Source organism: Ylistrum balloti, unplaced genomic scaffold (assembly GCF_031769215.1).
Source record: "Ylistrum balloti isolate Yb309-2 unplaced genomic scaffold, AGI_CSIRO_Ybal_v1 Utg370094, whole genome shotgun sequence".
NCBI classification, from domain to species: domain Eukaryota; kingdom Metazoa; phylum Mollusca; class Bivalvia; order Pectinida; family Pectinidae; genus Ylistrum; species Ylistrum balloti.
The window spans coordinates 359,140-383,259 of record NW_026782124.1 but is presented as its reverse complement, the minus strand read 5'-3'; the positions used below and the strand labels follow the sequence as shown (position 1 = coordinate 383,259).

At 35.4% G+C, this 24,120-nt stretch overlaps 1 protein-coding gene across 6 annotated transcripts; it reads right to left on the bottom strand.

Annotated features, from left to right (window-relative positions):
• Positions 1 to 407: 407 nt before the first annotated feature.
• Positions 408 to 23,353, bottom strand: LOC132549965 (aprataxin and PNK-like factor). 6 transcript variants are annotated; one of them, XM_060213951.1, is made up of 16 exons: positions 23,266 to 23,353; positions 22,208 to 22,306; positions 21,403 to 21,474; positions 20,911 to 21,077; positions 20,672 to 20,709; positions 20,240 to 20,316; positions 19,853 to 20,006; positions 18,847 to 18,906; positions 18,028 to 18,117; positions 15,575 to 15,667; positions 15,069 to 15,386; positions 14,219 to 14,343; positions 12,624 to 13,156; positions 11,676 to 11,768; positions 7,650 to 7,705; positions 408 to 5,089 (listed from the first exon to the last, which is right to left on the bottom strand). In XM_060213951.1, the coding sequence occupies exons 2-16, from the start codon at positions 22,298 to 22,300 to the stop codon at positions 4,860 to 4,862; spliced, it is 2,199 nt and encodes a 732-aa protein (XP_060069934.1). In that variant the 5' UTR covers positions 22,301 to 22,306; positions 23,266 to 23,353; the 3' UTR covers positions 408 to 4,859. The 6 variants fall into 6 exon arrangements, with proteins under 6 accessions (XP_060069934.1, XP_060069935.1, XP_060069936.1 ...); XM_060213952.1 differs by having other exon boundaries at positions 14,219 to 14,340; XM_060213953.1 differs by having other exon boundaries at positions 15,575 to 15,664.
• Between the last annotated feature and the right edge of the window lie 767 nt (positions 23,354 to 24,120).

Below are 24,120 nucleotides of genomic sequence, written 5' to 3'. Positions count from 1 at the left end.
TAATCCAGGACTATGGCCACCTGTTGCCCCTTTTTTTCCCCTGATCAGTCCCAAAATCAAACGGGCACAATTAGAAACCAATGGAAACCTACAGATGAAATTTGAGAAAGATCCATCCATTACTTCTCAAGAAATGGTGATAACAAACTTTTTTCAAAATCCAAAATGTCTGGCTGTTGGCCATTTTTGTTTTCTGATCAGTCAAAAAATCAAAAGTGCACAACTAGGGACCAAGGGAAAATATCACTGTAAAACCTTATATTTCACTACGAAAAATATATAAATACTTTTGATTCCTGCTTTACAATGGCACAAAGACAAGTTTTGAAACGGGGAAATAAGCGCACCATATATATCTTATTCTCCATCAAGAAAATTCTACAGAAAAACAAATCTAAATCAGTGAGTATTGTCATATGTTTTAATAAACATTCATGCACATTTGAAGCCTAGCTTCTCGGTATGTATATATACACATAGGATATATTTAATCTTTCTCAGTGTTTAAGTCCCCTGTCTGCAGTAACAGACCCATGTGTTCTCATCAGCTTGTCTAAATCCATCTTGGGGTCAACAAGAGCTTACATTAAGATCTGAATTGGTAGGTTATTTTCAGCATTGTTTGTAAACAAGAAACATTGCTCTCTAAGGAACTGAAATTTTCACTAATAATCAGTTATTAAACATAGAGAAAATTGTAAATGAACACAAAAACAAAAAATTGATTCATCTTTCATAACTGATTAATATAACAGAATTATGACAATGTCTAATATACCATACAAAAAATATGTCTGAATATATGTACAATTACAAACCATACAATGAACACTTCCTTAACTTGACAATTTTCTATAGTGTCTAATATCATCATTTTAGGATCAATGTTTACTTAATCTTAATTTCTACATTTAAATATACCTTTCCAGACAGAATCAATTAATGAAATGCAAAAAGAAAAAAAATTGAAATGATGAAATACCAATCACAAGGTAGGTTTTTATTAAATTTTTAAAGACTGGATTTCAGCCTGTGGGCATGGACAAAAGAAAATGTTGGCTGTGTAATTCATTCATATCCACCAGTATCTATCATTATCTAATATCATTCTATGTTTTGTTACAGAAAGCTGTATTCCATACTACAGAATATTAAGACTTTGAGAACTGTCTGTATACTGTATATTGATGATACAGAATAGAATTATCTTTGCTAGCCAAATCAACTATGCACAATTTTCATTATTATATACGAGATGAACCCTTGGCAAGCAAAGATGGAACATAATGTTTAATTTGACATGTAAAATATAAGCGCACTCCATAACTACATTTTTTTTCTTTAATAAACAGACAATGCCTGAAAGAAAATACAAATTAAGGGGAGATAATTAATATTTTCGAAGAAAAAGTCGCTAGCCATGCTGCCCATGGCTGAGTGGCTGTTGTGTTTCTAACGAAATGATTTGTAATCAATAAACCTTTACTTTATGTCATTAACAAGTCGACAATAAAATCAAGATGATAAAGGTAAGCAATGGCGGTGGTTTTAGTTTATATAACAATATGATTCCAAAGAGGGATCATTAAAATCTTACAGGGTAATCATCAAAATCTTACAGTGTAATCATCAAATCTTACAGTGTAATCATCAAATCTTACAGGGTAATCATCAAATCTTATAGGGTAATCATCAAATCTTACAGTGTAATCATCAAATCTTACAGTGTAATCATCAAATCTTACAGGGTAATTATCAAATCTTACAGTGTAATCATCAAATCTTACAGTGTAATCATCAAATCTTACAGTGTAATCATCAAATCTTACAGGGTAATCATCAAATCTTACAGTGTAATCATCAAATCTTACAGTGTAATCATCAAATCTTAGTGTAATCATCAAATCTTACAGTGTAATCATCAAATCTTACAGGGTAATCATCAAATCTTACAGTGTAATCATCAAATCTTACAGGGTAATCATCAAATCTTACAGTGTAATCATCAAATCTTATAGTGTAATCATCAAATCTTACAGGGTAATCATCAAATCTTACAGTACTTCATGATGAATGCAATCAAGATCTGGATCAGCTGATACATGTATTATTCTTAATGTCTTGCATTAACTTGTTTTATATGGATCAATTACCCAAAGTGATGATCTTAAAATCAAACTGAACCTTGTTATAAATGCTGAACTGATTCCAGGACACACAATCTAAAATTTAAATGTTTCCTTTATTTTCTCTGTATTGTTCATTTAATATTAAACAAGGAATCAAGAATGCATGTGAATGGAGGAGTGTGTATTTTGATCCATTCTATTCCTTTAATATTCCAAAATCATCAACAGTTTCTAACAAGCATAATAATCTAAATGCTTGTTTTAAACGCTTTTGTATTCAGAGTACAAAGGATTTTCAATACAGCAGTGATGGGGCCCAGACACAAATACATGTATGGATTCTTTTGTTTCCAATGCCAAATATTTCTATAAAAATTATACCTAAGCAGAATGATATATAATACAGCTTACAAGATACAACAGTAGATGCCTCCACAAGAGGCAAAGATGGCTGCCAGGAGGGTGTTAAAAGTAAAACAAAGTTGTATGTAAAGTGTTTAGAGATTAACTCTGAAACCATGGCAATTGCACTGCATGGAACAAAAGGAGGGCCACTGATGTTTTCTAGTTCAGTTCTAAAAGTTTCAAAATCATAGATTGTTTGCTAGGAAACTGCTTTAAAAAAACAATGCCTGAACCATTCTTCCTCTTTTTGAATTTTGACAGACTTGTATCAAGGTCCCTTTGAAAGTAACACATATTTTAAGTTGACTAAAACATCGTTCAGATCAGAGAGGAACACAAAATGGCCAGCCAATTTGCATCAAAAAGTCATTTGTCTTATTTTCGTAGACAAAAAAGCTAACAAAAGATACATGTATGTACATTAAAAGTGACAATCAAATTACAAACTGTACCAATACTGTACTGGTGTACAAGCATACCGTTAATAACAACAAATACATTTAGTTTTTTAAAGCATGGACATCCTGGAGAACTCTGAACCACTATCAATGTATCATAAAACACTGCCAAGACTTCTATAGTCTCAAAGTTTTCCCCAAAGACTGTCCACTTGACCATCACTGCATGTTTCATCTTGACCATGATGATGACTGGACTCTTATACTGACTTATATTTTTTTAATTTGTCATGAACTTAAATGAAAATATTACCAAAAATATAAACTAAAAACAAAAGGCAGAAAAGAACATTTCACTGATTACAAGAAATGAACCAAGACTTGAATTTGTTTACAGAGATAACACAAACACTTACTGAAACTTAACAAAAGTGTGAACAAACAAAATATCTTGTTTTTATCAAAAAAAGACAAAAACTTAGCAAACTGGAATCCAGGTGACCTATTTCTGTGATGAGTAGAACAGTGCTATTTTACAACACACAAGGTATCTGAATAAATTCAACATATATCAGAAAAAAATTTAATTTTGCATTTTGTATGTGTTAATACTAAAAAATATTTAGATGGACTACATTTTCAACATGGTCACATATTTCCACATTTTGGGCAGTCTCCTAATGTACGAGTTAAGTATCGTGTGATATTGCAAAGTCATAACTTTTTGTTGGGAATTTATTTTGATGGATTTTGTGGGTACTCATTATTCAGGATTCAATATGTCCACAAGCTGTTAAAATAAGTGTAAGTAGATATATTGAGCTATATTTATTCACAAAATTAAGTGTCCACGAAATTTTTTTTTTTTTTTTTTTTTTGAAAAAATTGAGCTCCATCAAAAAATATGATTTCACAGTACCAAGGAAAAAATAAAAGATCTAAGAATATTTCATGAAGCTAAGCAGATTGATGATTCCTCTAATTCAATGTTGATATGCGTTATATACATAGTTCTATGGCTTCAAGCAACTACTCCTATTACAAGAATACAGATTCACCAACACAAGACATGAACATTTTCCCATACAAAAATCCAATTCACAAAATAGCAAATTTTCATACAATTGCCTTGTACTAGATGATTATAAAATAAAACACTGTCATGGGATGATGGCATGAATACTAGGACACAAGACATTGATAACATTTACCCCGCAACAACTTAAAAGCCACCATTGTGCATGTTTGGCTACATTTAATATTCTTCATTCAACACTATAACAATCTGTTCAGAAAAACCTCCATAGAGCTGGTTAATTTTGAGGAATAATGATAGCTATTCTCAAGTCATAGGTTATACACCTAATTGATGTAATGATATGACACATGCAAATGAAATTGTCAAAGTGTAACAGAGCCTATTCTACTACACTGGTTTCATTATCACTATTGCACCTCCAAACTGAGAACAAAATCACACTGATTACTGTTTGAAAGCTGACATTTCGAGCAATATCTGCAAAAATCAAATATACTTACAATTGTATCCTCAGATAGCAAAACAAGTTTTCTTTAATCATCGTTTTGTGTAAAAAAAAAAAAGAAATTTAACCAACAGAAATAATCAGCAATATGATGTATTTTCTTCCTCATCAACATGACATAAAAAATCCATCTAATGATAAAATATTTATATCTATTCTGGCTGTGTGTGAAGGGCGTGATATCTTTCCAATGTAAACAGATTGTATCAACCATTTTACCAATATGGCAACAATTTTCCAAAGATTATCTGTCTACTGTAACATTTACAAGATGGAAAATAAAAAGAAACTGCCATCTTTGTCAAAATTATCTGTTTTATAACCACACCGGTTGGTCTACAAATTAAAAATCTGTTCAAAAATCATGTCCAGATTGAACTCCATTAGGATTTTATGTTCTGCAATTTCTTATTCTTGATAAATCCTTTGGCATCTTTGACAAGCCTGCGAATATCTTCTGAATTTTCTGGGTCAAAATCTGAATCAGAGTCTCCTGGATTCGGTTCGGACTCATCGCTGTCTCCTGAGGAACGTGTGTCGTCGATGAAGGAGTCTTCATAATCATATGTATTTGGAAGACCATCATCATCACCCAGAGAATCTGTTTTCCTACCTGGAATAGTCAACAAAATTACCGGTACTGACATAAAAATAATAAATTGAAATAGGAGACAAAATATTCCTTATAATTTCAGTAAAATAATAAAAAAAAAATGGAAAAAAATCCTCAAACTTCTAAAACTCTTTTAAGCAAACTACACTGTACTATTTGCCACCGAATCAGTTAATGATGAAAGGAGTGCAACTTCAAGAAATAACAACATGGTATGCTCCCCATTTGGGATAAAATTTAAGTATGAAAAATAACAAAGGGCAATATGAGAGTTATGGTTCTTGTGCACCCTCCTACTCAATAAGACCTATCTACCTAGGAAGTTTCATATTATTACCTCTTATAGTTTTAGAGTAATGTTCCAAACAAAATTTAACTATGAAAAAATAACAAAGGGCACTAACTCCTAAATGCTGCAAAAAAGAGTGATGGTTCTTGTGCACTGAACTTCGCCTTATTCAGATCTATCTACCTATGAAGTTTCATGTTAACACCTCTTATACTTTTAGTGTAATGCTCCAGACAATATTAAAGTATGAAAAATAACAAAGGGCAATAACTCCTAAATTATGCAAATGAGAGTGATGGTTCTTGGTGTTTGTATTTGTGCACTGTACCTCTCCTTGCTAAGATCTATCTACCTATGAAGTTTCATGTTGATACCTCTTATAGTTTTTGTGTTATGCTCCAGACAAAATTATGATGGACGGACGGACAAAGCGGCAAATATATGGTCTCCCTACAGGGAGCATAAAAAGGGGGACATGGGGGGAGGTGGCATGAAGGCAAATCATTATGATCCCTACGTCCCACCATCATTTCCTCCTGATATCCTTTCAAGCAAGCAAAGCTATGTGTTCTGTCAATGTAATATCAGTCAACCAACTGGATGTTTATAGAAAATAAACATGCTGGTCTGTTTGACAATCAGTTTTAAAGGTGTTGAAAGTAAGGACAGGTTCAACCTTTGTCTAAGGCATCAATCTATATATTGCATATTTGGCACTGACATTCCAACCCAAAAATATAACCCTAACTGAAATAAGTAATGATATATGATCAGATCCAGTTTTTATTTAGCATCATTTCCAGCATCTTCTGTCTTCCCTGCAATATCCTGTATATTATGTCTTCTGTTTCAATGTCATATATAAACACTTGCTACCTACTCTTCCCAACACTGAAACATATGAATGACTTTGATTTGTGAGCTGGGCCTAACAAAACGCTGATTTTACAATGAGCTTTTTTCCCTTCCAATTGATAAAAAAAATATTTTCCTACCTACTGACCCAAGTTCTTCAATGATGGGTCGGTCAATGCTTAACAGATAGTATTTTAAGGGTGGTCTAAGTGTGGTCCCTGCATCTACATATGACAAAGGCAGTTATACATGCACATTGTGGGTATAGAACACCCACATAAATTTTCTTGTAGTCACCTACACATGTTAACAATTTTTAGACCCCATCAACTACACATTTATCTATTTATCAACTGAACAAGTTTTACACCTGCTTTCCAGCCTTTCAGTAGACTAGTACTTGTGTCAAATTCAAACCACATACATGTACACCTAAATTACTCATGATATGACATTTTCTAGAGACATTTATTTTCCAGTGCTAATACCTGTAAAGTAGATTAAGTATGTGATAACTTCTTTGGTGTCTGTTTGTTAATTGTTGGATTGTCACTTTGTGAGATTTTAGAGGCAGTGTTTGTGTTTAGGTGGTGGCTACCACTCAACGTCCTGAATATTTCAAATATCCAATGGCACTTAAGCTTAGACCTAAACATGTTCTTAAAGTTTCCAGGGAATCCCTTCTGTAGTTCTTCAGATATACACTGATAACATATTTTAAATGAACAAATTCAAGATGGCCACTGGCAACCATCTTGAACATCATATAAAGCTCAAAATGTGGCATACACAACTCTCTGATAGGAGCCAGATTGAACTCATCTTTAATTATTCAAAGTTTTTGTTAATTTACAAATAATGGCAACAACATTTAAAATCTGAAATCTAAAAATGGTTGCTTGTGGTTATCTGTTATCTTGATATCCAATAGCAAGCTTACAAAATTATCAAATGCCAAAAAATTAAGTACATAAATTACCTAGGATACTAATGAAGGGTACAAGGTTAAATAATTATCAAATAAAAGTTATAAAGTAGTTAACGGATAAGGGACATCACCCCCAGTCGAACCGATGACAGGAGTTAAAGGAATTGTACAAAAAACTGAGAATTTTACAGAATTTATAAAGTGTATCGATTGTTTATTCATAAAATTTAAATTTGTTTAAATTCTATTATACAGCAAAAAATTTTTATGATGGTAATAATCTACAAGTATTGCAAGTTTTTATAAAATCTACCAGTATTGCAATATTTATCTAAGTTGTGAGCAACACAGTCTTGTGAAATAACAGAATATCCTCAACACTGTTCAATCTAGACACAACAAAAAAAAAAAAAAATGAAAAAAGGTAATTTACTGAAAATAAGGGAGAGAGGCTAACTGTGGATTATGTTCAAAAATAATGTACTCACTTTTTCTATTTAGGCCTGCCTTTTCTTTCATATTGTCCTTGTATTTAGCAAATTTTCTAGAATGAAAAATAGATATCATTATTTCAGTACCAAAGTGGAGTTTTGTGTGGAAAAAAAATCACTCGAAATAATGAATGGTCAATATTGGTGAAAAATGTTTAGTAAAAACCCTTTCTCTACCCAATACATTATCATAAAAGTAGAAAAAAATAAAATAGATCAATAAATGAATAAAAGGAAAAAATGAAACCCTAAAAAACAAAAACAAAAAAAATCAATGAATAAATACTACAGTGATAAATGAAAAGTGTCTTGAAAATTTCTGTTTTGTAAGACTGGGTAAGAACCATGAAAATGAGGATAAAGATTTGAGTCTGAAAAAATCTATTTGATTTTCAGACATTCAAAAAAAATGGAAATAAACAATACTATATTGTCAATAAAATCTTTCATCACAATCTTATTTAAAAATTTTAATAATAATGTGTCAATATGATATCTCTAGTAGAAGTTAGGTTCTATGATTCAGTGAAAATGTTAGACTATGTCATCAAACAAAGCTGCCTATCACAGACATGTATACACCAGTCGCCAGACACAGCTGTCTATCACAGACATGTATACACCAGTCGCCAGACATAGCTGCCTATCACAGACATGTATACACCAGTCGCCAGACATAGCTGTCTATCACAGACATGTATACACCAGTCGCCAGACACAGCTGTCTATCACAGACATGTATACACCAGTCATCAAACACAGCTGCCTACATGAGACATGTTTACACCAGTCACCAGACAAAGCTGCCTATCACAGACATGTATACACCAGTCGCCAGACACAGCTGCCTATCACAGACATTGTACACCAGTCGCTAGACACAGCTGCCTATCACAGACATGTATACACCAGTCACCAGACACAGCTGTCTATCACAGACATTCATCAGTTGTCAGACACAGCTGCCTATCACAGACATGTATACACCAGTCGCCAGACACAGCTGCCTACAACAGACATGTATACACCAGTTGCCAGATACAGCTGCCTATCACAGACATGAATACACCAGTTGCCAGACATAGTTGCCTATCACAAACATGTATACACCAGTCGCCAGACACAGCTGTCTATCACAGACATGTATACACCAGTCGCCAGACACAGCTGTCTATCACAGACATGTATACACCAGTCGCCAGACACAGCTGTCTATCACAGACATGTATACACCAGTCATCAAACACAGCTGCCTACAACAGACATGTTTACACCAGTCACCAGACACAGCTGCCTATCACAGACATGTATACACCAGTCGCCAGACACAGCTGCCTATCATAGACATTGTACACCAGTCGCTAGACACAGCTGCCTATCACAGACATGTATACACCAGTCACCAGACACAGCTGTCTATCACAGACATGTTTACACCAGTCACCAGACACAGCTGCCTATCACAGACATGTATACACCAGTCGCCAGACATAGCTGCCTATCACAGACATGTATACACCAGTCGCTTGACACAGCTGCCAATCACAGACATGTATACACCAGTCGCCAGACACAGCTGCCTATCACAGACATTCATCAGTTGTCAGACACAGCTGCCTATCACAGACATGTATACACCAGTCGGCAGACACAGCTGCCTATCACAGACATGTTTACACCAGTCGCCAGACACAGCTGTCTATCACAGACATGTATACACCAGTCGCCAGACACAGCTGTCTATCACAGACATGTATACACCAGTCGCCAGACACAGCTGCCTATCACAGACATGTAAACAAATTCACACAGGTGCCTGACTTAGAAAGCATGAAAGGCTTGGCTAATTGGATAATTAACCGTTCTTAACAGGTTACACATTGAGTACGAGGAGATTGATGACACCTGGCTTGGGTTGAACGCGTGCTTTTGGTCAGAAAAGATGTTGTTTTAACTGTCTGATAATTTTCAATCCTTCCCTGTCCCGATATCTGTAACTAACGCGGTGTCCAAAGATACTTAATTATAGATTGTTTACACTGACTTCGACATGGGGAAACAGCGCACATCGTTTACAGCGAAAGAAAAACTGAACGCCATTGACTATGCCGAGAGACTTGGGTTTCATGCCCCCGGTTGCCACTTCGACATTCCAGAGTCAAATATCAGGGCATGGAAGAAAAAAGAACGTCTAAAGTCCCAACCACTGACCAGATGGGCTGACAGAGGTGCGACAGCGAGAAACACTCAAGAGACGGAGAGAGAGCTGCTCAACATTGTATGAGATCACCATGCCGGCATCGCTGTCAATGCAACAGAACTGCTCCTGCAGGCCATGCAGATCAAGAGAGGTCATGGGGTCACCAACTTTAGGCATCAATGGGACACATGCTGAGTATCCCGAGGAGAACGACAATCGCCCAAAGATTGGGAATGCCGACCAAACACCGCTTACTTTCGATCTACCTTCAGATACTACTATAGCCCCAACACATAGTAAGACTGTGACTATTCGAACGACAGGAAAGGAAAAAAAACAGATTAACCGTAATGCTAGCGTTTATGGCCGATGATTAAAACAATCAAAATTAATTTCATTTTTTTGTTGTTTTTATCTCCAAACTATCATATAGGACTGATGACTCTTACATATAACTATGTGAAAGGAGGTAATCCAATATGGCGGACGCAGAACTCAGGAATGATAACCCCAAGAATGGGATGTTCCTGCGCATATTGCACCCCCCCCTTTTTGACACGACAATTTTAGCTTGAAAAAGTGTGCAACATACGCGGAAATTTACTGTAGCTGCCTACAACAGACATGTATACACCAGTCACCAGACACAGCTGCCTATCACAGACATGTATACACCAGTTACTAGACACAGCTGCCTATCACAGACATGTATACACCAGTCGCCAGACATAGCTGCCTATCACAGACATGTATACACCAGTCGCCAGACACAGCTGCCTATCACAGACTTGTATACACCAGTCACCAGACACAGCTGCCTATCACAGACACGTATACACCAGTCACCAGACATAGCTGCCTATCACAGCCATGTATACACCAGTCACTAGACACAGCTGCCTATCACAGACATGTATACACCAGTCGCCAGACACAGCTGTCTATCACAGACATGTATACACCAGTCGCCAGACATAGCTGCCTATCACAGACATGTATACACCAGTCGCCAGACACAGCTGCATACAACAGACATGTATACACCAGTCACTTGACACAGCTGCCTATCAGAGACATGTATACACCAGTCGCCAGACACAGCTGCCTATCACAGACATGTATACACCAGTCGCCAGACACAGCTGCATACAACAGACATGTATACACCAGTCACAAGACACAGCTGCCTATCACAGACATGTATAAACCAGTCGCCAGACACAGCTGCATACAACAGACATGTATACACCAGTCACTTGACACAGCTGCCTATCAGAGACATGTATACACCAGTCGCCAGACACAGCTGCCTATCACAGACATGTATACACCAGTCGCCAGACACCGCTGCCTATCACAGACTTGTATAAACCAGTCGCCAGACACAGCTGCATACAACAGACATGTATATACCAGTCACTTGACACAGCTGCCTATCAGAGACATGTATACACCAGTCACCAGACACAGCTGCATACAACAGACATGTATACACCAGTCACTAGACACAGCTGCCTATCACAAACATGCATACACTAGTCGCCAGACACAGCTGCCTATCACAGACATGTATACACCAGTCGCCAGACACAGCTGTCTATCACAGACATGTATACACCAGTCGCCAGACACAGCTGCCTATCACAGACATGTATACACCAGTCGCCAGACACAGCTGCCTATCACAGACACGTATACACCAGTCGCCAGACAGCTGCCTATCACAGACACGTATACACCAGTCGCCAGACATAGCTGCCTACAACAGACATGTATACATTTGTCATCTGACACCGCTGCCTACAATGGATATGTTTACCTACTTGGCTAACATATCATCTGACATTTCACTGTCTTCCTCGTCAAATGTATCATCTCCTGGGTGGCAAAAATCGGCAAAGTGAACTGGGTTTTTTCTGCAATAAAAGAAAACTTGGTAGCAATTTACCATCATTAAGTCACAAGACCAGCATTAGTACTATAACACAAGAGGCACTTAAGGCCTGTATTGCTCACCTGACAAATTTGATTCCTCTTCACAAAAGATTGCTTCAAACAAAATTTGGTGATTATCCAATCATGGGTCCCACCCTTAGGCTTAGGTTGAGACCCACCATTAGTTCAAAATTTGCTCCCTTTCCCCCAGGAATGCTCCTGACCAAACTTGTTCAAAATCCTGTTGGTCGTTTATGATTAGTAGCAATTTAAAGGCATGAAAGAGCCTTCGGGCCATATGAGCTAATGGTATAAGTCACAAGACCAGCGTTGGTACTATAACATAAGTCACATGAGCAGGGTTGGTACTATAACATAAATCACATGACCTGGGTTGGTACTATAACATAAGTCACAAGACCAGGGTTGGTACTATATGATATGAATCTGTATTGCATACATGTCCTTCTTTACTTATCATTTTTCTTATACCTGTATCATGGTATGTTCATCTTTGTGAAAAATTCCTTATTTCCATGGTTACAGGCAAACCAGAATATAAAATTCAACCTTTAAATAAGACATGAGATGAATGAATTATGGGTAGAATGACCAGATATTCACAGAAGCTTACCTTTGTTGAAACCTAAAGAAAATGAAACTGATGTTTTCTACAGTATTTTTCCTAATGTTTTATACGGTGTATCATAATAACATTTACAGAAGTATAAATGTTCCTTTTATCTTTATAATACGTGATGATCTGGTAATCTCTTGGAATCTTTAAATTTCCTGTTTTTTGCCTTCCCAACTTAATATGATTACAGCTTACATACCTGTAACATTTCTTCCCAAACATGCATTTCTTTCTCTTTTTCACTTTCGGTGTATCATCATCACTCTCTTTTTTCGTTACTGGCTTTGATTGTTGTTTTGTTGCTGCCATTGATGGTTTCTTCTTTTCCTCCTCACTATCAGATTCTTCACTTTCTTCATCTTTTTCTTTTTTCTGGGTTTTTTTAGCTGTAGGCTTTTCATCCTCAGATTCTTCCTCCTCCTCCTCTTCTTCACTTTCACTTTCACTCTTCTTTTTCTTAGGTCGCCCCTTCTTGGCTTTGTATTCCTCCTCAGAATCCTCCTCATCGCTACTTTCTTTCTTTCGTCGTCCTCTTCCTCGTCGTGCTGAAGGTCTAGGTCTGTATTCTTCATCTGAATCATCATCATCAAAGTCTTTGAATTTCCTAGTTGCTGCAGCACTTGCTCTGCGTTTACTGACACGAGGAACATAACTTTCATCAGAGTCACTATCAGAACCTCGCTTTCGACGTCCTCTCTTACGACCTGGTGTCCTCTTTTGTGCCTTTTTTGACTATAATATAACAATGAATATCCAATAAGTTTAAGCTGTGGATTTTAAAGTGTAAATATAATGTGAAATACATGGTTGAGAGAAATATGAGGTTAAATTCTTGAGAAAAATTATATTAACTGAATTGACCTTTTTGCACTTGAATTCTTCTATTTCACATTCCCTCAGTTCAAGGATGGTCCAACCAAAAAAATCAAGTATTAACTGTAACAAGACCTGTTACAACAAAATCTATTTGTTCAGTCTAGAACTACATTAATTAAAGCACTTAAACACAAAGAAGAAAGTTCTTCAGAACAGCTAACATACACCTTAAAACGTTTTAAGCAATAAAGCTGACACAGGCAGGGAACCCTGAGGTACATCTTTAAAAACTTTTGACTAATCCCCTGTTAGTCATTTCGTTCAAACAGAAAGCAGATGTCACTTTCGTGTCTCAGATGTCACACTTCAACTACACATCAATTTTCACAAAAATCAGACGATATCTTAATTTTGACCAATCAGAAGGCTTCATTTGACAGCCATTAGCTGACCATGTATATTTTCACTACACCATCTAAGAAAGTGTTCTATATTAATAATTTCAATCCACTTTGATGTTGATATGCTGAATAGAACAAAATTTATGTGTGAAAAGGTATTATTCAATCAGGAGCCAGAAGATGGAGGCCTTTTTGTCAAATCAGTAAGTGATAATTTTTTGCTCATCTGGAGGCCATCAGTATTAATCTGTCAGACCTTAATGAAGATCCAGCTTATAGTTTTGGAGAAAAGTGTCAGCAACCTTTACGAAGGAAAGTGGAAAAAGCGAGATTTACAATAAGAAGAATCCGGTAAAACCAATCAGGCCCTTCAAACTCAATAAAATCATTCTACCTTTACTTGTATATTTGCCAAATATTTTATTCCATATTTTTAAATATTCACTTCTCCTTCAGTTTAATATTAGGCCATACCTCCAAGATGGAATATACATTCCATTTAGACAGTTTTGAATTTGCTTTGCACAAACGAACCTTTTTCTTCCCTTTAACTTGAATATGAATCCAAAACACTTACTTTCTTATTTGATGCCTCCCAGTCGCTGCCCGAGTCATCATCATCCAGTACAAAGTCACTGTCCTTGCCATCTGACACATCCTCCTCTTCATCAGACAAGTCATCAGGGGCGACAAATTCATCTACTACAATGAATGGATAAAGAAGAGGCCCAATAGACCTGTACTGCACACCTGGCATAAGTTCATAGAATGTTTAATAATCCAGAAAGTGGCCAACAAAAGTTAACCTGAGTTTCTCCTTTTTGGCGATATGGTAAATGTGATAGAAGTAGTGACAATCTCAAAATCCATGATCTACAACTGATTTTTTCAAAAAGATCAATGATGGCAAACATAGTCCATTGCATAAAGTAAACAAATTATTGGGTTGTAGAGATATAATTCTTATTATTTCCCTAACTGTGAAGAATTTAATCTGTTGGTTAATCTGGCCAATGACCACTATATATCTTAAGATCAAAAAGATGTAATGCCACATAAGCTAACGATTGACTTTATATGTCACCATTAGCTTACAAAAGTCTTAATGCCATGCTGACTACCAATTGGTTTTTATGACATCATAATCTCAAAAAGTCTTAATGTCATGCTGACGACCAATTGGTTTTTATGTCATCATAATCTCAAAAAGTCTTAATGTCATGCTGACTACCAAATGGTTTTTATGTCATAATAATCTCAAAAAGTCTTAATGTCATGTAAACTACTAATTGGTTTTTATGTCATAATTATGGTGTAATATATATCTATGTCAATCCTTTTTCTTTTGAGTTCAGATTATTTACATGTTGGTATTTTCTTTGTTGCCATTTTATGACTACTGAGCAAGGTAAAGTTAATATACGCACCATAACTGCCCCTTTTTGTAGCTGCTGACCGAGCTGGTCGACTTGTGGATGGGGTATTCCAATCTCGCACTCGTCTAACTCTTTTAAATGGCTTTTTTTTCACCTCTTCCTCCTCCTCGGACTCATCCTTCCTCTTTTTTGGTGACTCCTCTTCTGACTCCTCAGAAGAGTCACTCTGTTTCTTCGCTCGTTTTAATGGAGATTTGACGACAGGTTTTCTTCCTCGTCCTCTTCCAGCATTTCTAGGTTTGTACTCCTCCTCCTCGTCTTCATCTTCATCCTCCTCATCCTCATCTTTTTTCCTCTTTTTAGGAGTAGCTAATCAGAGAAAATAAAGCATATATTCAAACAAATAAATATGTGATCCATGCTTTCTCCATAAAAAAATTGTATCAATGTTTGGAGTCTTGATTAGATTTGATATCGTGAGTGCTGCTACATTATGTCTAGAGCAAGAGTAAATTAATGTTGTCTATGTTGACATGAAATCAAATTTAGAAACTTACCCTTGCCTCGAGCACGAGGCTTTGGTTTGTACTCCTCTTCTGATTCTTCAGACTCCTCAGATTCACTGGCTGCCTTCTTTTTCTGAGTTGCTGCTGCATTCATAAGACAAGATCATCAGTGAAAAGCTTTGTGCCAATGTTACTGACAAAGATACAGATATAATTACAGTAAAAGTCATTTTCAACTTCCTATTTTGTAATTGAACAAGATTGTGCAGGACATTGTGTGACTTTGTTGTTGTTGGTTTTACGTCCTTTGTCAGGTATTATTATAACTCCATGGTCCATGAATTATAACTACAGTCTAACCTGTCATAACAGCCAACTTAGTTAGACGGCAACCTGCTTATAACGACCGTTTTCAGACCCTCCCAATCGTTTTTGCTCCTTAATGATACCTAATTTAATGGCCATCTGTCTAACGCAGCCAGCCAGTTATGTTTTCTCGCTACGTGAACATTCCTACAAAGAAAACAGCTGATGGCACGTAAACACAATTCACCATGCATTTTATATTGAGTTTGATTTCATTTACGTCACTGGTATACACAATACAGGCATATTATCACTATTGTGGCAAATCACTTCGAAATATGAGCAGCAAATGTAAAACTTTAACTCTTGAAGATAGGGCTCTGTACCGGTACTCAATATAATGGATCGAAAACCGGTATTTTACGTTCGATAGATATATTGGATTGAAAGTTTCTGTATTGAACAAAATATTGATCATTAAGAGAGGATAAATGCACTGTTGAAAAATACCTAATTTAGTTGTGAGTGCTTTCCCTTCGTAAAATCAACATTTCACTAGAATAGAGAGCGGCTATCCGTGACCTGAGGTCATGAATATTAATGAGGAGTAGAGTAAAACCCAGAAACATTCCCGATAACAGGTAACTAGGATGAGAAATTTCATAAAAAAATATTTTAATGGATAGAAAGCAAAAACAACGCAGTGGTTCGTTTTCGAAGGTTGTAAGAACAATAAATACAATACTGGAGCGCTTCCGCTCCACTGCCATTTTTCATGCAACGTCATTATAAAGTTCCCGCCCACTCTAGATACTAGTCTTTACGTGATGCCGTTTAGACATGGCATCGAGTGTTTGATTAAAAACACAGGCGGATTAAGAATGAATAATTCATGTTTACGTTTTCTTGGTCGTAAATGTAATATATTCAAACAAATATTAACAATTATTGGGAATAATTTTGCATTAACAAACCAAACCATGAAGAAAATGTTTTGTACATTAAGGTTGTTCGATTAAGAATTTTTCAATAGCTTCATTAAAACTTGTACATGCCTTTCTTTCAATTTTGTTCTTTTGTATTTATAGTTGTCATAAAATAAAGATTGGTCTGTCTTCAAATTACTTTTTAAGAAGATACTAAATAATAACAGATGATGTTTTATAGCTTATTATTAAACTGTATTCAAATGTCAATGTGCAAATTACCGCAACTTGGGTTCGAAAATAAGGAACCTCAATTAAGAGGCCACCTCTCTATAAAGGCCACTTTCATAATTTCCCAACAGTGACTGAATAATACAGGTTAGACTGTATATGGTTTAACTTAGAAGAACAAAATCTTTGTGACTAACTTCTACACCATATCAGATTCAGATTTGTAGGAGAATCACATCAAATTGACAGAGGGCCATTGGATTGACATGACCTACTTTCCAACATAGAGCATTTCGAATTTGCCAGAAAATCAAACATCTTTTAACTGGTATAAATTTTCAGTGTAAACTTTTCAGACAAGACCATTCACCATCAGTCAGAAGCATTTTATTGGAAGGGCAGTGTATTTACAGAAACTGAATAAGTCAAGCATGGCATATATTGATAGTACTTTGATCTTACCTCTGCATCATCTAGTTGTTAAATTAGGTATATATCATTGAATTTTACAACGGCCTGGTCTAGTTGTTAACTTAGTTATAAATCATTAAATTTTACCTTGACCTTGTCTAGTTGTTAACTTAGTTATAAATCATTAAATTTTACCTTGACTTTGTCTAGTTGTTAACTTAGGTGTATATAATTAAATTTTACCTCGGCCTTGTCTAATTGTTAACTTAGGTGTATATAATTAAATTTTACCTCGGCCTGGTCTAGTTGATAATTTAGGTACATATCATTGAATTTTACCTCGGCCTTGACATTTGTTAGCTAGTGTTTAATCATTGGCCCATAACTAATTTCAGGTTAGCCTTAATTGATCTAATTTCAACCCTGATTACCCGACAAAGGATTTGTTATTATTTTACTAAGGCCTCAACTAGTTGGAATGGGTTTATCAATGGACCTGACTTCTGCCTTGACTAACTGGCTTGTGTTTATCACTGGACCTGACCTCAGTCTCGACTAGTAAGCTTGTCTTTATCTTTTGAGCCTACATCTGCCTCAACTAGATAAATTATGTTTATCACTGAACCTTACCACGGCCTCGACTGGTTGGCTTGGGTTTATATTCTTCTTCTGACTCTTCCTCTTCTGATTCGCTGAAATCTTTCTTCTTTGGAGCTGCTCCTGTAAGAAATATATCAGAAGTACTATTATAAAACAGCTGCAGGGAATAAAAATCTAAGTCAGTTAGACTTTCTATTTGTCCATACATTAACCTATATACTATAAAATTATATTGCATACCTGACAAAGATCTCATTTCTGGAACATTGCTACAAGGTCGTTTGTTCTGGGGTTTTAGATATCTTATGGTTTTCTTAAACCTTTCATCACATTATCATCAACAATCCAAGACTTAATACATAAGCTGGATAATCGGAAAGAAATATCACACATCTTTAAGTGATTAACAGTTTTGCCTTCCTCTGAACATTCTTGAGCTAATGTAGAGTCTACTCATGTTGAGAAGCAAACAATGTAGGTCACAGCAAATTCTTTAGAGCAAACTTAATCATCTTATTTAGAGCAGGACTTCTATGTATATCAATATATACTGGTCATTGAATTTGGGATAATGTGTATAGCTCCAATATATGGATAAATCCAAGTCAAATCAAAGTCTGAAAGTCCATAAAACAGTAGACATGTAAAAATATTATCTACAACATATGTTTTTCACTTCATTATATACAGACTTTTGGGCCTGAAATGACCTTTGTGAGCTATACACATGCTGTGCTTTATGATTTTATCATACATTATATTGTATATTATTTTGCAATAAAACTAAACTTGGAGCCACACAGAGAGTAGAAAGATAATCCAACCATATGATAAATATGTAACTCATACCTCTGCCTCTTTTCTTGGGTGATTTTTGTTCCTCATCAGACTCTCCCTTTTTTGGTGTTGCTGTAAACCAATATGATGAATGTTGATTAATTAAAACAACATGATAATTTACTTCTGATTTACCACATTGCAAGTTATTTCCACATGGATGGTATCTTCTCAATGTCATGGTACATTACAGTAAAAGCAAATATATAATCTGTGAAAAAATGAGACACATATGTACTATTTGTCCTTTCACATCCAGACCGCGAAATCCTCATTTGTTCCAATATAATTTGATTGCTTTAAACGAAAATCACAAAACTTTCAACATTCAATACAGATATTACAATAATAACAATAGGCCCAGTGGGTCTGCATCGTTCACCTGGTATATATATACTAGCAAATTTGACTCCTTTGACTTTGAATATGAGTCAAGATCCTTTCTTTTTGCAAACTTTGTCAGATTGCATCCAAGGAACATACTAGCCATATATCTTGCCTCTAGGCCGTAAAGTTCATGAGATGAAGTTGTTTAAATGTTTTAACAAGTTTGACCCCATGACCTTGAATATATGTCAAGGTCATTTCTTTTCGCAAACTTTTTCAGGCTTCATCCCTGGAACATCCCGGTCTAATATCAAAACATTTTGTGCACTGGTTATTGAAAATAAGTTGTTTTAGGGAAAAATTTGATGCTGGACAATGGACGGACGATGCACAACGGCTTAAGCTCACTTGGCCCTTCAGGCCAGGTAAGTTAATAAAAGAAGTGATCTATGGTAGCTCAGATCAGGGAACAAGTTTTAGCACTTGGAATTGACATTACTCAAATTAGTGAAATAAGGATAGAAAAAATATCTTAATGCTACCACATCCACCATTCATAAAGCAATGACACACTGTAAAATTTCTGTTGTTGTCTTTCCATTTTAACAGAACTGTCTCATCCATCAACTGTGGCCATCAGAGGAATCCAGATTCCCTCTGAATAAGTTTCTCAGAAGATATTTAGTCCTACCTGTTTTTTTCTGATCAGGTTTAGCAGTTGCCTTCTTGGTCGGACTAGCTGGACCCCCAGATACTTTGGCTATCTGTACCATCCAGTTTGGCAGAACTCGCTTCTTGTCAGTTGGCATACTCATATCACCTTTTCCTGGAGGTCGCACTGTCTTCTAAAACCACAGAATTACAAACATAATCAATTTTCACAAATAGGATATTCCAAAAACTTAAATCCTAATCTGTTACACAACTCTATGTCATGACCAAAGCTTCTAAATAAGATTTCTATAAACCTGACTGAACAACTTTACATGAATTAAAATCACGTTAAGCAACTTTAATTACCCAAAACTTTATGAAACACAATGCACAAAGCTGATAAGGAAATACATGTTGCATTTACCTTTCCTTTTTTACCAACATCTTCTTCATCATCTTCCTCTTCCATCTCCTCTTCATCTTTTTCCTCATTTTCTGAATCTGAAAAGATGAAAATTGTACGTCTGTTCACATGGTTTAAATTGACAAGTATGAATACAGAATACCAGCCAGTTGCAAGGATGTTTTAGAATACACTCTTTCCTAGCTAAAACCAAAATTGTCCTTATTTTGTATATTTTTCAAAAATCATTTGATCAAAATATGAATATCAAAGAGAAAAAAAAAACATAAATGGTGCATGCAATTTAAATTTTGGGCCAGCAAGATATTCATAACGCAAAAGATTTCATGTGACCAAGTCACAGAGGTTTTCTTGTTCTTGTCAGTGACGTTTCTTGTCAGAAATCTCGTGATCTTTAGAAGTGAAAAACAACTGAGAAGTGATGTAACATACCTGCTGACTTCGGGGCTGCAGTATCGTTTTGAACGCCACTGGAAATAAACATGACATACCATTAATAACAATAACTAAATATTTTCCATCCAATCAGTTTCTGTTTTGACAACAAGTGTGCTCATAAAAATATTCACTTCTTATTACTTTTTGAATAAACAATACTGAGAATATTTCTTAAAATATCTGGCCAAGGAGACACAAATAAATCAACAAATTTTCTATGAAACAACATTTACCCTTTGTTGGCTCCATTTGTGATTTTGTTTGATTTTACTTTAAAGAAGAGTTTATCTGGTAGTAAGCCAAATACATCCCCTGCCCGGAGGCATCGCTTTTCATCCTTAGGCAGAGCCACTGCTGAGCCTCCTCCATTTTTCTTGAAAAAGCATGGATTACTGTGAGTCTGAAAGAGAAACAAACAGTATAGTTTACAGCTATACTGCAGTATTACTGTTGAAGATTTTCTTTTTCAGAACAAATACACATTTTGAGAATTGATAAGACTTTCTGCTGTTTTTGGTAGTATTTCCCATTCAAATGTCTGAATACAACAAATGTTAACTGGGCAATAAACACACTCATGAAAAATATCACAATATAGTTTAAGACCCCCCTAATTTTAGTGTCAAAATCTATACACCTCAAGGATAAAAGCTGCAAGGAAGGAAGGAAACACTAGACAATATCTTAAATTTACTAATAAGCATACACATGAAAAATATACTCACAGGTGTCAGGTATAAATCTCCATTCTCTACTTCCAGTATGCCATGGTTCCTTGAAACCTTCTTATCAGTGACCTGAAAGAAAGAGTAGGTTTAGAATTGAATAATAATAATTAATTTTCCATTTTGTGTACTTAAATGCAGCTTTCTGATTCATCATTTTTTTCTTTTCATTTCCCAGTGAAAAAAACCCATCAAACTCTGCACGTTTGATAATAATTGAAGGAGTCAATGGCAACATGTCACCTTGTGGCGGATGTGTCCAGGATTTGTTTTTAATGTATGAATGCGTATACATACACCTGATGTGTGTGGATTGCTGTCATTCAATGTTGCAAGCAAATGAAATTCAGGCATCATAAAATAATCAAATATCTTACAACAATAATAAACAATGAATAAATAACATTAACATCAGGGGAAAAATTCTATATTCTATATTTTTTTTTACACATTTTGAACTTCAGACTGAAAACATGGTTTCACTACCTGATCAAAATGTTGTTTGCATGCAAATTTTGTATCCAACTTATGATCACAGGATGGGTTTCAATCTTAATGATAAGTCTTGATAGGAATATTTTTCAGTTTCATGGAATGCTGGAATGAAACTAAATAATGTTCCTTTCAAAGCTGAAATAACATTTAAATTGAATAATTCCCACATCAGTGTAATAATACAAATCATTTCAATAGTTCTTGCAGAGAACATAAAGTACTACATGGAGTTGGCTTAAAAACAGTGACACAGGTTGCATTCATGCTGCTATGAACGCCTACTGAAAATCAGGATAGCAGACAACTTCACCTGCAGGAAAGGTCCCCTTCCTATCACGGTCTTTGTAAGTGGTACATCTATCACGTCACTGCCCTCCAATGATATAAGTGATATACCGGACATTTTTTTCTGAAAAAAAAATACTGTAAATTACTTTCTATATTTACTAGAAATTCTACTGGAAAGTATAGCTGTGTCATAATTTGGGAAATGTTATATCCTTTTTCATCTGGACAGCATTTAGCATGACTCAGAAGATGTCTATGATGATTTACTAATTTCTCACTTGTGTTCTAATCCCTTTTTGGATTCCTCCTTGGAACTCATTTATATCGGATGTTTGACAATGAAGAATATAGTTTATAGGGCCTTACAAGGGATTCCGACAAGAAACACAGGCAAACGTCCGAACTATAAACAAGTCCCAAAAGGATTACTTGTGGACATGAGCGTGACCTTAAATGATACAAGAATTGTAAATGTCTTTATAAAGATTACTTCTACCAGAGCTATTATAATTCTGCCCTTTTGGGATAAACAGTCTAGTTGTTATCATATTATTAATTGTTAAGTCATTTTCCATGTTTTAATGAAAAAAAAGCACTCGTGTCCACAGATGGCAATGAGCAGTTTGTGAAACTGAATGTTGCAACTCTGCTTTTAATTGTCACATATGTGTTAATGCAGTGATATGATATCCACAATTTACGTTTCTGTGTGCAACAAATTTAAAATGTATTCGAATACCGAGAATGTTTCTGCCACAGTTCATTTTTTTTTTTTTTTTTTTGCGGGTATTTTTCATTTTTTTACGGAGTTATATACACGTATGGTGTAACTTGGTATAATATCCAGTTACACTGCTATCAACACTAGAGAGAATGATCCGTTATAAACTAATGATGAGCATGCATATATGAGAAACTGTACACACAGTACAGAAAGGACAATGCCGCCGGGGCCGAAAGTGATGATGGACGGGTAAACAAAAAGATGCTTTGCAAACACGCGGGAGATATTTTGGACAGTAGAAACAGAACAAGTGCTAAATAACAATCATGCATACGTTGCAATGTATACGCAATTACATTTTGTTTGTGACACCATGGAAAAGATGATCAAAGACAAGCTTCTTCTCTTCACTAACGCATGTTTCTTGTTTTCCCTTGCATTTTTCTTGCCTCCAAGCCATAAGAGCTCTCTAAAAGAACGATAACACGATTATTTTTCGCCGCGAGTTGCGCAAGTTTGGAACACGGAAATTAGATCATTTTTTATTGTCTTAGTTTTTGTGACTTATGTTGAGTAAATATAGCTTCTTCGTGTGATGAAAGTTTTTAAAATTGCACACAAAATAACAGACACAAGGAATTTTATTGAAGGCTAATCATAGAATATGTAACGCCACAACACGTGTTTTATATGAATGGTAACAATATTTGTCCAGTACATCAGATAATATAAACATGTGTAGGATTTAATAAATTCTTTAAAATCTGCTTACAAGGAGAGACAACACATTCCATGTGTAAAAAATCTTCAATGTATGGATAGAAATCTTTCCAGTGTCATGTGGCTGTCCGGGTGTGGAACAGCCTCCCAAATGAATTGCGGAGATGTGAACACTTTTGAGAATTCCGGAGGCTGTTCCACACCATGAATGGCCACATTTGTACTTGACCTATCTGTGCAAAGATGATTTGTTTTCTTACTCAACATTATTTTTACTACTAAAAAATAAATCCTTGATTATTTTCTGATTTTTACCCAGAAATCAGTCTCTAAATGAATTAGTGTTGTGATTATATTTTGATTTTGAAATAACATGAAGCTATAGTATTTTTAGTTGTGCTATGTACCATTAACTCAATGTGGTATTTTTGTTATGTTTAAATTATGCCTATTACGTTATGCATGTAGTGTTGACTTTTATTTCACTATTC

Coding starts and splice junctions, on each gene's coding strand:
- LOC132549965 (XM_060213951.1), bottom strand. CDS start 22,300: ATGTCCGGTATATCACTTATATCATTGGAGGGCAGTGACGTGATAGAT. Junction 21,078..21,402: donor GAGATTTATACCTGACACCT/GTGAGTATATTT, acceptor TTTCTCTTTCAG/ACTCACAGTAATCCATGCTT. Junction 20,710..20,910: donor ACAAATGGAGCCAACAAAGG/GTAAATGTTGTT, acceptor GTTTATTTCCAG/TGGCGTTCAAAACGATACTG.